The sequence below is a fragment of the Marmota marmota genome, unplaced genomic scaffold (genome assembly GCF_001458135.2).
Source record: "Marmota marmota marmota unplaced genomic scaffold, marMar, whole genome shotgun sequence".
Lineage (NCBI taxonomy): Eukaryota > Metazoa > Chordata > Mammalia > Rodentia > Sciuridae > Marmota > Marmota marmota.
Window position 1 is genome coordinate 12,887,218 of NW_026000048.1, and position 17,428 is coordinate 12,904,645.

The 17,428-nt window shown below is 39.8% G+C and overlaps 1 protein-coding gene across 1 annotated transcript in view; it reads right to left on the reverse strand.

The window, feature by feature from the left end:
* The window catches only part of Gad2 (glutamate decarboxylase 2), a 77,593-nt gene that overhangs the window by 43,580 nt on the left and 16,585 nt on the right, over positions 1-17,428 (reverse strand). Inside the window, exon 8 of the mRNA XM_015495297.2 lies at positions 10,415-10,494. Coding sequence (XP_015350783.1) covers positions 10,415-10,494 — 80 coding nt within the window. The remainder of the gene's footprint in view (positions 1-10,414; positions 10,495-17,428) is intronic.

Sequence of the window (17,428 nt, forward strand, 5' to 3'; positions counted from 1 at the left end):
GAGAAGAAGATTAACATTAAACAGAGATGAGAGGTGGGAGGGAAAGGGAGAGAAACGGGAAATTGCATGGAAATGGAAGGAGACCCTCAGGGTTATACAAAAGAACATACAAGAGGAAATGAGGGGAAAGGGAAAAATAATACAAGGGGGAGAAATGAAGGTCATCAGAGGGGGTAGAGAGAGAAGAGGGGAGGGGAGGGGAGGGGAGGGGGGATAGTAGAGGATAGGAAAGGTAGCAGAACACGACAGTCACTAGTATGGCAATATGTAAATCAATGGATGTGTAATTGATGTGATTCTGCAATCTGTATATGGGCTAAAAATGGGAGTTCATAACCCACTTGAAGCAAAGTGTGAAAGATGATATATCAAGAACTATGTAATGTTTTGAACAACCAACAATAAAAAAAAAGAAATAAAAAAAATAAAATAAAGCTATTCACTCTCTAAAAAAAAAAATAAATAAATAAAAATAAAAACTTCTGTGCACCAAAAGACACTGTCAACAGGATAAGAAGGCAACCCACAAACTGGGAGAAAACATTTACAAAAAAATCATATATCTAAGAAACAATTAATACCCAGAATATACACAGATAACTCCTAAAACTCAACAACAAGAACAACAAAACAGCCCAATTCAAAAATAAGCAAAAGACTTAAATACACGTTTGTCCAATGAAGATGCACAGATGGTAAATACGCACGTGAAAAGATGCCCATCATCACTAGTTGTTAGGTCAATAGGATCTCACCTATTAGGATGGCTTCTTACAAACAAAAAGCATTGGTGAGGATGTGCAGAAACTGGCCTTCTGTGCTCTGCTGGTGGGAATGTAAAATATAGAAGAGAATATAGGAGGAGAAAACTTTCATGACATTGGATTTGCCAATGATTTCTTGATTATGATACCAAGGCAAGACAAGAAAGAAAAGAAAAGCCAAATTGGACTTCGTAAAAATTAAAAAATCTGTGTACCAAAAGACATTGTCAACAGATAAGTACAGCATTTGTGAAAAGCAATATGGGATTCCTTAAAAAGTTAAAAATAGAATTATCATATGACCCAACAATTCCCCTGCTAGGTATCTACCCAAAATAAGTGAAGTCAAGTCTTGAAGAGGTAATTGTACATCCATGTTCTTAGCAGCATTCTTCACAACAGCCAAAATGTGGAAGTCACCCAAGTGTTCATGGATGGATGAATGAATCAACTAATGTGATATGAACATATACAAGGGAATATTGTTCAGTTTTAAAAAGGAAGAAATTCTGACATATTACAATGTGATAAACTATTATGCTAAATGTAATATACCAGTCACAAAAAGCCAAATATTGTGATTATATGAGTGAGATACTAGGGTAGCCGAATCCATCAAGACAGAAAGCATAATGGCGGTTGCCAGGGGCTGGGAAGAGGGAGTGATGGGAGTTATTTAATTTGCAGAGTTTCAGTTTTGCAAGATGAAACGAGTGATTAAACCGTCATGGTGATGGTTGTATAACTATTCGAGAGTACTTAGCACCCCTGAAATGTACACTTAAAGATAGTTAAGATGGAAATTCTTTGCTATGTGTATTTTGCCACAGTTTTAAAAATTGTAAAGAGGGGAGGCATGTTTAGCTGGCGAATGCTAGAAGTTCTCTTCTGAGTCTCAGTCCTCTTAATAAACAAACCGTGTGATCTTGGACATGTTACCAGTGAGGTGTTGAGTCAAATGTAGAAAGGAAAACTTGCCATACTATTTAAAATTGTTGTGTATATGGAAACCCTTCATAAACTATGTTAGCACCAGGTAAATAAATGTAAGGGAATAACTCTGTTATGTCTCCAGTGAAATGCATCACTTCATTCATATGAAGTGCCTTGGACTGTGCCTGGCACGTGAAAAACACTATGAGTACCAGCTATTGTTATTTTAAATCTGTCCTCACAGAAGCTTAATGAAGCACACACACCACTAGTGCCCAAGTTCTCTGCATCTAAACTCATAGGAAATCTGACACTCAGAGAGCTCCCGCCACACCGCTTGGTAATAATTGATTCGGTGTCTCTTCAAAGTCTGTTCTATTGCAGGGCTCTCCACAGCTCCCCATGGACCTGGAAGAGTGAATGAGCATCCCTAACTACCTAGGCACGGGCAACAATTCAGCTAATTTAATAAAAAGTATAATGAGCGTAGACTATTTATATTTTGAGTAGTCTAAATCAATTGTATAATAAAATGTGATAATTATCAAATTCAGAGAATGTAATCGAATTGTGATTTATAAAGCTAGTGATTTTTTAAAAAAAAGGCTAAAGTGTACACAAAAGCACTAGTAGTTAATTTGTGGTGTAAAAGCATTAATTAAAACAACAGAATTCTTATTAGCAGGAGATAGGATAGCCAGTGACCCTTCTAGTCCTATGCCAACCAGATAGCATATGTTTTTGTCAGATTTGTTTTCTGTAAGGTTGGAGCAAATTACTAGCACTTTGGATAATGTAACCGGAATCCTGAAGGGAGGAGAAAGAGATGGAGAAATGGAAGAGAGAGCAGACAGCAAGAGAGAGTGCTGGAGAGAATGAATTCTAAAAGTATCCACGAGTCCCCTGTGAGTCCACATTGATAATAAATGGGAAAGAACAAGCCCACATACATGAAAAAAAGGGATAGGTCTTCCCCACAGTGGAATGCAGGAACTAATAAATAGGAAGAAATGATGGAGTCAGAAAATCACTATTTTGCAATCATCGTAACTATAATTCAGGCAAGATTCATGAACAGATGCTAAACTATGGGTGAATGTTTCAGGAGAATAGGATATTTATAGTCCCAAGGCCTCTACTACAAGATACTTATTAACTGTAGAGGAAATAATAGACATTTTATAGTGGGGAAACCTGGCAGGCAGGACCTTAACCAAATAGTCAAAGTGAAGGTTACTGATAAAGGGACGAACCTCCTGAGGAGATGCACAGGAAGGAGAAAGACAGGCATCAGCTCTCTGGAAGTCCTGCCCAGGTGCATCATGGGAATCTAGCCATGAGGAAGTATCAGCCAATCCAAACTAACCACATCATAAATGGTCTACGCTCTCCAAAAATACCAATGTCAAAGGAAGGTGAGGAAATGCTCCAGACTAAAGGAAACTAAGGAGACAACTGAAGGACATGCGTGGGAAACAAACAAACAACAAAAAAGCTCTGAAGAATATTATTGGAACAATTGATGAAATTTGAGTAAGGTATGTAGATTTAATGTTAGCAGTGTTGGTGTCAAATTTCCAGATTTTGATAATTGCCTGTGATTGTGTAAGTGAATATCCTTGTTCTAGTAAATACATATTAATGTGTTAAGGGATAATGGGAAATAATGCCTGCAAAGAATTCTCAGATGGTTCAGAAAAACATAGGTATGTATATATGTATAATGTAATTATAATGTAATATTTATTATATTCAATATGGAATATTGAATCACAGACACATATGGTGAAGAAGAGAGAGATAAAGTAAATGTGTCTGAATGTTTAAAGTTGGTGAATCTGGGTGTAGGGAGTATAGAAATTCTTGTTACTATTGCAATTTTTCCTTATGTTTGAAATTATTTTAAAAATTAAAAAAAAAAGTCAGATGAGTTAACATCTAAGAACCTTTCCAACTCTAAGGAGGATCTGGTTAGAAATCTGTTAGAGAATATTTTTGCAGGCTAAGGCAGGGCCTGTCCTCCTCATACAACTCCTGTTGCCTCCTCCCTGTTTCCCTTCCAGTTTTATGATGTGAGATAATTTCAGAATAAGCTCCTCAAATGAAGATCCTACACAATTTTAGCCAAAAGAATAAGGAACTCGGGGCTGGGGTTATGGCTCAGTGGTAGAGCGCTCGCCTCACACATGCGAGGCCCTGGGTTCGATCCTCAGCACCACATAAAAATAAATAAAATAAAGTTATTGTGTCCAACTACAACTACAAAAAATAAATATTAAAAAAAACTGTGAAAGTAAAAAAAAAAAGAATAAGGAACTCCACTGTGCTATAGAACACTAGATCTAACTTCTAATTTCTCCCATTCAGTTATTATCTATTCCCCATAAACACATACAAATACACATCAATATTTTTAAAAGGATAAATTACTCAATAAGATACCTGTCTCCTTCACCCCCATTTTCCACATAATTTACATTTCCTCTCTAGCATGTCTTTCACCTTACAGTGACAGAGACCTTAACCTTCTGCTTAAGACAAGAAAACCATTGATACATTGTATACACGTATCAAAGTATAACACCATACCCCATAAATCTGTACGATTAAAATATGAAAATTGTAAAAATAAATCATTATTGATATTATGGTCTACTATTCACCAATTTATCAACTGAATTGTGTTTTTATTATTACATATCATTTCTAAATCATATTTACAACATCTTTAAGAAAAAAAAAAGATTGAGTTTCTTTAATGTTTGTATTTTCCATGGGGCCTATCACTGTACATATAGTAAATGTTCAATAAATACTTACCTATTTATTAAATGAAAACAAATAAATAAGACCACAATAAAACCCAAAACCCTTTGGATTGAACATTCCTTTTCAGCGCCTGTGCTATCCATGAAAATGGACAATCAAGAATCAGCAAAACCTAGATTGAATGCTCCCCTACAGCTCCTGCCCTATCTCCTCCCCTTCACAGCTCAATTTCCAGGAAACCTACCCTGTGTTTTCTCCTTTTCCTCATCTACCTCTCACCCATCAATACACTGCAAACTGCCTTCATCCTTCTGTTGAAATACTCTTGCCCACTCCACCAGACTCCTACTGATAAGGAAAGGCAGTTGGTGTCTCTCATTTCACCTAGTGGTAACATCTGACAATTAACCACAGAAATATTCTCATTTCCTACAGAAATATTCTCATAACCCTATGGACCTGGTTCCTGAATCTTCTCTGACAACTCTGGCTGTTCCTTCTTACTCTACCTGTCCCTGAAACATGGAGGCACCTCAGAGTTCTTCCATTTATCCCCTGAGCACTAGGCTTTTATTTCCAACTGCCTATTCTCCCCTCTTGCTTAAATATCTAATAAGCTCTTCAAACTCAATATCTTGCACATCTAAACATGCCACACAGGCCAGGGTGACTTAGAGAATAGCCCTGCATGGACTTAGCTGCCAATCCAGAAGCCTGGCATTCACCCTTGACTCGGTCAACCTGGGCACCACTCAGTCAACACTTCCCACTAACTCGAGCACTCCATCTCCTCTGTTCTACACCCAGTCAGCCCACCATCCACCATCTCCCGTTCTTATCTCTACAATAGCCACCAACTGGCAGTCTCTAACCCACATGCCACTCTGCATTTAAGAATGCTCTAACACGAAACTTCAATGTTGTCCTCCTGCTGAAAACCCTTAAGTGATGTCCCATGTCTTCAACCAAAAGTCAAACAGCTCACTATGGCTCAGAAGGCCTTTCATGACAAGGACATCCTGACCACACCTTTCCAGCACTTGTTCCTGTTCTTTGAACAAGCCAAGTGCACTTGCTCCCCCCCCCCACCTCACCCCGTCTCTCAGGTTACAGTGTGCTGTGACTCTTCCTGGAACATTCTTTCCTTTCCTCTTCATCTGGCTAACTCTCATCATCTTCTAGATGCAGAATTAATGAATTTTAGTAACTTCCCCTTCCATAAGTGTTATTGCTTGTTTCACAGTAGACTAAGTTTCATTGTGTCTGTGACTATGTCCATCTTGTCTGTCTGGGCTCCATCCAAGGACACTGCCTAGAGCCAAAGGAGCCCTGCTGCTAGCATACAGGAACTTCATAGTCTTCCAAATTATCATCCATATGATAGACATTTCCTTTCTTCTTCTCTGAGTGAATCTTTGGGAAACATCTTTTTCCTCAGTGGTCTAATCCAGTTCTCAAAATATCTCTCAGTTTTCTTTCCTCTAAACATTAATTCACTCTTCTTGTCTGTCGTTATACATAGTAGTACATCATTGATTTGGATTCTGCTAATTCAAATTTTATAAATATTGGACCCAATGACATTAGAGTAAAAAGTTATTAATCCTGTCACTGTGAATATTCAATATTTTTGCTAACAGGAAAAGAGAACTCCTAAACCAGGATTTTTGAAATCCAGGATTTACTTTACACATTTCCCCTTTTGAATTTAGAAGGTCAATTTTAGAAAACAATACTTCACATTGAAATGTAAGCCATGTTGGACTGAAGTCTTGTATTACCATATCTTACTCTCCTTATTGGAATATATATAATAAAATTAAAGTGCTTTTTGATTTTCAGCTCTGAAAGAACCTAGGCCAAACAATCGAGGATTTAATATACATTTTTCTGTTTTCATTTTAACTGACAACTGTGTTTCTCTTTGAAGAAGAGGGTCACTGAAGTAAGCCCCTGTGGCTGCTAATAAAGGGAGATTTCTTCCGGTATCTTCCATCATGTGTGGCTTTGTGTTTGCCACCAGAAAGGCACAGACTGTTCCCCTTCAGTTGTGAACCTTCTACTGAATAACAAGATAATAACCATCTCCCCACTGTCCGACTAACATGCAGAGTCGAAAAGAGTGAATACAAGAAATGAAAGCCCCAGATAGCAAGTCCAGGTTTGTGTTTGAGGAGAGCCTAGAAGAACTTTCTAAGGCACCTGAGGGAAAAGAAGCACAGAGGGACAGCTTGACAGCTTGATCGATCCAAACTGCATGTCTGTCCCCCAGGGAAACAAAAACAAAATGGCTGCCTGGTGTTTTAACTGATTCTGACTGGAGTGGTGACTGCAAATGCCTGTCCAAGGCCTTCTTCACTGCCAACCACACACACTCCAATTTTACATAAGCCACTTTGTCTTAAATGCATACAAACCAAAGCATGTGAATTAACAATGTAGAATTAAAGAGTGAATGTAGATATTAACTCAGCTCTTATTTCCCCCCACCCCAACCTGCTCAGGTACAATACTATTAGGGGGATAAATGGGTGAAGGCTTTTGAAAGGCAATTGGTCTTATAAATCCCTTTCCTTAAAAGCATGCATATAATTTAAGCTAGTATTTATAATGAAGAAATAGTCCAAATAGAGAAATCTTGGAACAAAGGATTCTCACTGATGGATAGAAAGGTTATTTATAATAGTAATATCAGGAATAAGGACATGTACAGTAGCAGATTAATGTTTTGTGCTTACCTCATTCTTTTTGCATTTTGTTTGTCATTATAACAATCCTATGAAGCAGATGCCATGACCTTTTTCCTTTGTTCAAATAAAGAAACTGACGCACATAGAGGCACTTGCCCAAGCTACTGCTGATGTTGAGACTTGAAATCAAACCTCCAGCTCCAGACCCAACTCTGTCCAACACTCTGATACCTCTGACATTATATAGTTAAGTGTGTTTGTGTTTGTAATGAGGTGGGAAAATATTTATGTTATCCTGTATAGTTAGAAAAAGAAATACGATCACAAATATATAAAAAGAAAAAAAAGAATGGACCTGTATGTTTGAAAAAGGAGATTCAAAGGTTTAGATGCCATGATGGTACTAGTAATAATCTTGGAGGTGGCAAAACTATTTTTCCCTATTATTTTTGATTTTTTAAAAGTAAGTAAGTAGTGCTTTGGGGATGATAAAAATTGTAATTTGTTTCTTTTAAAGCACTCAATGTGTTTCCTGTTTCCACCCACACTTCCTTTTTTTCCCTTCTATTATCTTATTTTCCCCTTATCCTTTTTTTTCTACTTTTTCCTATTCATTTCTCCTTCCTCCTTCCTACATTGCCTCTCCCTCCCTCTCCACTGCTACCAGGCTCATGAGCAGTATGAGAAAAAGCCCCAGCCCTGGCTGCCTGAGGCCTTTTCCCCTCTGTATCCTCCCAGGGTGGGGCAATAGTGGGACATTTTATGAAAAAAAATAATTTTTAGCATTATATTTTAGTCTTCCTAATGATTTCTAAAACTGTCAAAAGAAAATTCTTTACTTTAAAATTGGAGGCTACCTGGCCTGTCACCAACTGCAGACCCTGACAGCTTCCCAGAATTCCTTGCTTCCTGTCTCTTTCTCTGCCTCCTGTGGGTGGATGACACCCCTCTGTGTCTCTTTGCTGACATCCTGTCTGTGATCCCTTTCCCTGAAACTCTTCTGCTTTCCCTCTTGCTCCTTCTACCAGACCTATACTTTTCTTCTGAGCAAGATGCTGCCTTCAGATACACAGTTCTCAGGAGGCCAGCCTCTTGCTTCCACGAGTACCTGGCTGGTGGATGGTGGGTGCATCCGAGACCACTTTCGTGGTCACACATGATTTCCGCAGGAGAAGAAGAAGCAATACTGATGCTTTAAAGAGTAGTGTGAAGAGCCTCCTCTGTGCTGCCAAGGAAACTATCCACCCATTTGAATTCAATTCAAAATCACCTGCTAACTATGCTAAAAAGAAAGCCTGACCAGAGCAGAAGGCCAAGGCTGTCTATGTAATTTTCCCCTGAATTCTATGTCCCTAATAAATTGGTGAAATTAAGAAAAATGTTAAAGTTATCTAAACCTTTTTTTCTTCCCTTATGTATTTTATTGCTTTCTCTTTATAAATATTTTTCCCTTTAGCAATTTATTCTAGGAATAAAGAGAATGAATATAAAACTAGCAATTTTTTTGCAAGCTTTTAAATCTCAGTTCAATAAGTATCTCATAAGGAGGAACACTGGCAGTCTTAAAAACATAAGACACCCAGCAACTCAGAGGCTAAGGCAGGAGGATTGTAAGTTCAAGGTCAGTCTCAGCAAAGTGTGAGAACCTGTCTTAAAATAAAAAAAAAAGCAAACAATTTTTTTTTAAAGGGGGTAGGGATGTAGCTCAGTGGTAGAGCACTCCTGGGTTCAATTCCTAGTACCACAAACAAAACAAAACATAGGAATTATTTCTTCAAGATGTGTTTGCTTCATACCAATCCTTTATAACTTTATGCCTCTCTTATTGTTTAAGTCTTTTACTGGTCTAATGATCAGAGACCCTTCCCCTTCCTTGCTTCCTGAAGGGGGGCTTCATTCGCATTCTACTTGGATAAAAATGCTCTCAAGTTACCTCACTTCCAGGTCTATAAAGGTCAAATGATAAATTTAGCTCCTCCTCCCCCAAAGGAAAAATACATCTTTTTTTTTTCCTGATTGTAAAAACAATGTGTTCAGAGCTATTGATCAAACAAAATCAGCCAATACATAAAGGTGTAAGCAAGAAAGTGCCAATCCTCGTTAATCTCACCTCCAAGAGGTGGATGTAGTGACTAATGTGCTGGGGTTTTAGAGCTTTTAAAGTCCCACATGGTCAACTGCATCTGCCATGATTGTTCCCTTCCACCTGCCTCTGGTCAGGCCCCCTCCTTGAGCCACCCCCCCAGGTGCTTATTCCTATTTCTTCTAAGGCTTTGCCTCTGCTACTCAACCTTTAGTGATTGCTTCTGCCTTTCCCACTACCCATTCAACTCATTGCTAATTTGAAAAATTCAGCAGGTCCCCCTTGCTGCATGCAGCTTTCCATGTCTTCCTGACATGCGACTATGTACTCTGCGTCACAAGACTGAACCATACAATTATCACCTTCTGATGCTACTGACATCTTCCCACCTAGATGACATGCTGTCAGGGAACTGAGATGTGCCTTGTGCTTTTCTAGAGCCTGGTGTCACGCGGGGAAATTTGTACACAGCTTTCTGGTACATATATATGAATAAATAAATGGTTAAATGAGTAGCTTTCTTTTCATTTAGTCAAAGTTCTTACTGAATCCTTTAGAAACAATCTAATTTTTTATAGGTTTCTCAGGCTTATTGGCAGGTAATATTTTACAAAGATCTTCTGAAAATGCCTTTAAATCTATCCTGCAAAGCACCACACCTAATCCCCATGTACCTCTAGAATTTCAGTGACAATTAAGACAGGGATTTCCCCACAAGAGAGCTCTTTGATTCCAGCCCAAAGTTGCTGAGTCAGCAACAACTAACATTATTTCCGTCCTGGACACTAAACTGTCCCCAGTCTGTAATCACTCCCACAAGTTTACACAAGCCACGGGTGCCTCAAGTGATGATCCCTTATACATCAGTGTTCCAATTGCCAGTTGTCACTAAAACACCCAGGTGATAAATGTCCTTCTGCACCATCTTGGTAAAGAATATTTTGATTGATTTACCTAAGTTTTTGATTCAGTCAAGAGCTGTGAAAGATTTCGTGGTAGGGAGGCACAGCATCTGTGGACTCCAAGCAGGAGCCCATGTGAAAAGAAACAGTGAAGGTCAGCGGCTGGGTGACAGCAGTTTTCCTGCCTGGTAGTCATCACCCGTGTGCACACTAAGGGGTATTTGTGTGGATTTGCAAATTGCCAACCTACAAGGGTTGCAGATTCATGCTCACCTCTCATCACATTTAATCAGAATCACGCTGTCTGTTCCAATTCCTAAGGCTGCAGCTCCCTTCTTGAGAGAAAAATGACTCTGTAAAAAAAAAGTATATTTGTAATTAGTTTCATACAAGGCCAAGAACCATTCCCACTGATGGTTTTAAAAATCTTTTTCTTATGTCCTTTCATTTCTCCAAAACCTGAGCTGCTAAGAAAAGGTGGCATCCTTCACTTGCTCCCTTTGAAAATTTGGTGGTGAAACAGGCATAACTTAAATATATATAACTTAAATATCATCTTAGCCATTTTTTTAAAAAAATTAAATTTGTTTTAATTAGTTCTACAAACAGTAGAATGCACTTTGATCCATCATATATAATGGAGTATAATTCATCTTAGCCACTTTTTAGTTATGCCATTCCAGTGGCCTTAAGTCTTTTCAGATTGTCCATCCCCAGAACTCTTTCCATCTTGGAAAACTAAAACTGTGCTCACCAAACAACCATTTCTCTTTCTCTCGTCCCAAATCCTGGCAACTATCATTCTATATTCTGTCTGTGTGAATTTGACTACTCTAGATACCTCACCTAAGTCAAATCAATCAATATTTGACTTTTTTTGATTGGTTTATTTCACCTAGCATAATGTTGTAAAGGTCCATCAGTGCAGTAGCATGTGCCAGAATGTCCATTTTTTAAGACTGAATAATATTACACATGTGTGTATACCATATTTTATTAAACATTTATCCATTTCTAGGCAGTTGGGTTACTCCCATATTCTGGCTTTTGTGAATAATGCTGTTAGAAACATGGGCACACAAATATTTCTTTGAGACTCTGCTTTCAATTGTTTTGAGTGGATACCCAGAAGTAGAACTGCTGGACCATTCTGTTTTTAATTTTTTGAAGAACTACAGTGCTACATTTCACAACTACTACACCCTTTTACTTTTCTACCAGCAACACACAAAGGCTCCCATATTCCCACATCCTCACCAACATTTGTCATTTCTTTTTGTTTTATTTTATTGAGGCGGGATCCTGCTGTGTTGCAAAGGTGGATCTCAAACTCCTTGGGCTCTGGGTCAGACTCCAGAGTAGCCGAACTATAGGAATATGCTACTGTGTCTGGTGATTTTCTATTTTTTGATAATAGTTATCCTACTGAATGTGAGGCAGTCACTCATGGTGACTTTGATTTGCATTTTTCCTAATGAGGGATGTTGAACATCTTTTCATACGCCTATTGGCTGTCTGTACATTTCCTTTGGAGAAATGTCTATTCAAGTCCTCAAGTCCTCTGCCCACTTTTTTTTTTTTTGTACTGGAGATTAAACTCAGGGGCCCTTGACCACTGAGCCACACCCCCAGGCCTATTTTGTGTTTTCTTTAGAGACATGGTCTCACTGAGTTGCTTAGTGCCTCTCTTTTGCTGTGGCTGGCTTTAAACTCGCCATCCTCCTGCCTCAGCCTCCAGAGCCATTGGGATTACAGGCATGCACCACCAGGCCCAGCTGGCTCCTTTGTCCACTTTTCAATGGTATTGTTTGTTGTTGTTGAATCCATTTATTTATTTATCTTAGGGAAAGATGAAAAGATGCTGGCAATTGTAACTGGATCTGATACCCCAGGACACATAAATGCCAAGCCAATTTTACATAAAAGGTATAACTACATACCAGCTGCCTCTAGGTGCTATTATGTATTGCATAGCCCTCAGACCTCTTTGGCTACCAAGAGATCACACTCAGTTTTTCCCCAAGTTCATTCAGTAAAACTTTGTGCACTCAGATAAGAGGAGAAGTTAGTCCTAAATCCAGTACTCTTCATCCCCGAGTTCTCAGAGGGGCTCTTTGTTCAGGCAACTACTAGTCTGGGGCAGACTCAGGAAGGTGACATCAGTTACTGGTTGGGGCAGGATAACTGTTTTGTGTGGAGAACAGGCCACACTGACACCCAACCGCCCAATCTTTGCACTTTGGGTTGCTGACTCTGGATTAGGATTTCATGTCTCAATGGCTGTAATCACTGTGCCATTTGGATAGCTGGAAAGGCTAACCTAAGCCCAGCTGGACTGCATCTGCCCATCAGCCTCTTACCATTAACTACAGATCATTAAGCTGTCCAAAGGAGAGAAGAGAGCTGCTTCCGCAATTTACATCTCCAAAGGGCTGATGACTGGAATTTTAAGTGATGGTCCCAAAGAGTGTACGTTTGTTCTCTTCTTCAAATGCCCACTTTTGACTCATTGGAATTCTTAAATATGCAGCACAAGAGTCCTTAACACACATATTTTTAGGGGGTATTTCAATAAGCCAGAAGGAATCGCATTTACAACAGCAGCAAATAACATCAACCCATAAAGGAGACAGTCTGAAGGGAAGAGTTTTAAAAGCCCAGTGTAGCTAGAAATAACCAGAAAGGGCCATTAGACTCATTTTACAACCTCAGAGTGATTGTTACCAAGATACCTAGGAAATAGGAGAAAGACAAAAGCTTAATTGGAGCAGAGTTTGTAAAGATGAATGACTCCCCCACCAAAAAAAAAACAATGCTTTCTCTTTTGTATTTAGCAGAGGTTGGTTGGCCCCACAGAGAAGGAGTGCAGAGGAAAACAGAAGGGTCCACAACAGAGGAGCCAGCTGCCCCCCTGAGCAAACACAAGCTCCTCAAATTATGCCCCTCACTAAATGAGCACTTGAGCACTAAACTGCAAAATGTCACAGTGGGGCTAAGAGATTTGGCGCACCTGGTCAATGAGAGGACCAATTCCTTTCTGGTCTTTAGTGAGAAAGAATAGGGATTCTTAAATGAGGAGCAATTAGCCAGCATAATTGATCACTGTACCAAATGCCACCGATTTACCGAAAAGCACATGCCCAAATAGAGCGCTTAAAGATGGGGAACAAAGGTGAGATGAGGCATGAAAAAGAAAATTAGGTACCAAACATTGAGTCTGTTTATATTTTCCGGAAAAGGGAGTAGGGAAATAGCTAAATGGTGTCCCATGGAGAGGAGGGAGTTTGACTGGGTTGGGGAGACACTACTTAATGAAGAAGAAACGGTGAAGACAGCTTAAATGGCATGTCTCTCCATGCCGGTGGGACGACACACAGGGAATCTTTAAATCCTTGGCACCAAGTTTAATGGAACCATTTGCAGATGAACCAGAGGAGAAAAGCATCCAAAAACCAACTACCAAAAAAGCCGAGGAGCCTGGGAAACAGGTGTCTAAAGAGAACTGAGAGGATACTTCATCAAGAGCAGAGGGCATTAGAAACATGTGGTATAGGTGACTTTCAAATCTGAAAGGCTGTGCCAGTGTGGGGCTGGAGAATAAATTGCTCTGAGTTGCATCTGAACAAAACTGGGAAGACGGACAAACTTGTCCGTAACTAGACAACCATCAAGACTCTTATATCTGGGTGCCGTGGTGCACACCTGTAATCCCAGCAACTTGGGAGGCTGAGGCAGGAGGATCACAAGTTTGAGGACAGCCTCAGCAATTTAACAAACCCCTGTCTCAAAATTTAAAAATAAATAAATAAAAAATAAAAAGGGCTGGGGATATAGCTCAGTGGTAAAGTACCCTGGGTTCCAGCTTTAGTACCAGTACCAGTATGTGTGTGTGTGTGTGTGTGTGTGTGTGTGTGTGTGTGTGTGAGAGAGAGAGAGAGAGAGAGAGAGAGAGAGAGAAAGAGAAAGAGAATGAAAGAGAACAAGAGTGCCTCAGGCTGGAGGAGGGGCCCACCTCAGCCATTCCATTCAGCCCTATGACCAGTAGGTGCAACATGAGCTCCTGTACTCTCAATGGGGACAGTGCATCTTACCTCCCTTTGGGAATGATGGGAGAGTAAGCTGAATGATAGAAAGCTCTGAGACAAACCAGCTCAGAATCTTTGCATGTCAGTTTCTCTTCCTCCATTAGAGTTCAGATGAGAAGATGAAAAGCTTCATTAATGCTTTCAAGCCATTACTAGTCATCCAAGTATTTAACTGAGACTCAGGTTTCACTGCCTAGCAGATCACAAGGCTTCAGGTGCAGCTTCTGCTAGGCTGGGAGTACATGACGACAATTAAGACAGTATTCAGTATCCACCTAACCCCTTTTTTAAGCACTGCCTCTCCGTTTGCTCTCCCTACCTGGTGGTTCTGGCCATCCTGGTCTTCGATGAGCTTGTATCACTTGTTCTTGCCTTTGTACTTGCTATTCAATTTTCTGGAAAACTCTCTCTTGGTACTCACCCAAGAAGACTTAAGATGGGGTCCTTCCTAAGCAGCAGGCAGCTATGGGTCTTTCTACCTAGACCAGCTGTGTGGGGTGAAGTAAGAGTCATCTCAGAGACTTCAAATAATGTTCAAGAATGGACCCACCAGTCTGGGAATCAGCTCCTAACTCTTATAGTATTCCATCAAGTGTTCTACCTTCACTCTATCCATTGTCCTTGGACTTGATCCTTTTGTACAGTACTCCTCTCCTGGAGTGTGGAGGAACAATGAGCAGAGGTGAGTGATCTCCAACAGTAGATCTTGAAGCTCAAACTATGAATGAGCTGATCTGCTTCTCTGGCCCTTCCCCAAGCCTTGGAATGCCTTTCCTGCTCAGTGACTGCTGTACCAAGAGTATTCCCCTCGTCCTCCTCCCTTTTCATGCCCCTCCCACATACCCATTGGTTTGCCTCCTAGACCTCCTAAGATTGGAGGGAAATGGAATCTTCATCTCTTATTCCTGATCATCAACTGGCCTAAAAGAGATTCTGATTTCCAAGGCATCTGATTAACAAAGAAGCCTGGACTCCTTGAGACCACCTTATTGATTTCTAATTATCTTTATTGGAGAGGAGGAGATCACTCAGCTATATGTTTGGAAAGTCTGTGTGACTCAAAAGGCATTTCTGTGAAGCTGCTCCCTTACTATTTATACCCAATTCTAATTATTCATTTAAGGTCAGTCAATTGTAGTCAGTTGTGAGATGTATTAAAATATGTATTAAAAGAAAGAAATGATGTGTACTCTTCACACTGGTTTGGAAACCTCTTTAACAAAGAAATAGATGCAAGGATGATATTTGATCGTAAATGCAAACATTAGTACTGAGCATACATTCTGGAATTTGAAGCACTCAATGAACAATTCATTTCCTTGATCTGGGGATTCTGAGAAGAGTGAATGAAAATATCTGATGGAAAGAGGTAACATGAGGCAAAGTGACCTGATTTTGGCATCTGGTTCTATTTAGACAAATTAATTTCTGATTCTGAGCTACTGTTTGCTGAGCAACAATGGCAAATTCTTCTCTCAGCAGAATTGTTATGGGAAATGTAGATATCGTATGTGAGGTGCTTATGGATCACCCAGCACTCAATGGGTGATCACAAGGGTGTATCCCTTCTTGGCATCCATCTTCCTACCTGATGTGACAAAAATCCTCAGGTTTTACTAGTTAGTCTGAATGGAATTTTGAAACCTTCAAACAAAATTGATTTTATTTCTTAAAATAAACAATTCACTTTATTTCTTAAAATATATTTTGCAGAGGGGAGTGAAGGGAGGGGCTGTGGGGATGGGAAGGACAGTAGAATGAGAGATATCATTATCCTATATACACATGTATGATATACATATATGATTACACTATTGGTGTGACTCTGCACTATATTCAGCCAGAGAAAGTTGTGCTCCATCTGTGTACAATATGTCAAAATGCATTCTACTGTCATGTATAACTAATTAGAACAAATAAAAAATAATATATATACATATATGTCATATAGAGTACATAGGGAATCTCAAAATTCTACAAGTAACAATAGAGAATCTAAACTCTCTCAATCTGAGTATTGCTCTGGTATTTGGGGACATAATTTAAGGAAATAATCTGACATGTCCCTGGCTCTTTGCTTTCTCTGTTGCCTCCAGTTTGGTACCTGGATGGGCTCAGTTCTTTCTCCTTGTGGGACATCAGTGAGTGGCTGGTTATAACAACAATGTTGGCTACTTTCTATGGAGTGCTCACTATGCTGGGCACCGTGCATATATGATCATTGCACTTCATCCTCCCCAAAACTATGTAGCTAGGAATCATCACTCCCACCTTACAAACAAGGAAGAAATTGCCAGGCACGGTGGTGCACGCCTGTAATCCCAACAGCTCGGGAGGCTGACATAGGAGGATCTCGAATTCAAAGCCAGACTCAGCAACAGTGAGGGGCTAAGCAACTCAGTGAGAGCCTGTCTCTAATAAAAATACAAAAAAATTGGGCTGGGGATGTGGCTCAGTGGTTGAGTGCCCCTGAGTTCAAGTTTAATCTCCAGTACCCAAAAAAAAAAAAAAAAAATGGAGGAAATGAAGTCACTATTCCACATTCATGCCCTGGGAGGTGGCAGAGAAGGGCTTGTCACCATTTCTGGTCAACTCCAAAGCTCATGGACTTTAATCTACTAACCTAAAGAAATATAAGTCTATTTGTCACTTTTAACCTGAACTTGGAGCAAGGAGGAGTTAATCAGTCACCTGGTGTGATCTTGGGGGCACTGAGAAAGGTGACTGTCCCCTCCAGACCCTCTCTCTTTCCTCTTTTCCCCAGGACAACACATGTTCCCCAAGGCCAGGCACTAGTTCTGTGTTGTTCATTGATGTCTCCACAGTGCCTGATTCAGAGCAGCACTGAATGGGTGAAGAAAGGAACCAGGAAAATGTCTCACTGCACAGTCCTTTGTCATCCATTGTAATGGACATGCCACCAGGAGAGGCAATACTTGGTTCCTAATCATTTACACCTCAGCATGGCTTTCAGGTTCTTTTCTGAGAGTGTGGTTTGATGGAACTAGATGGAGCATGGGAGCAATGGGTGTTCTGAAGTGAGAAGGTGTGCCAAGGCAGAGCGGTGTGTTGAACTTAGCTCACATTTTCACTTGTCGTTCATTCTGTCAGGCTAAGTTTTTGCCTAATGGAGAGAATTACATTTTATTGTGTGAGTTGTTTTTTTTTTAAAAGCTTCCTGGGTCACTTTTTTTTTTATGCC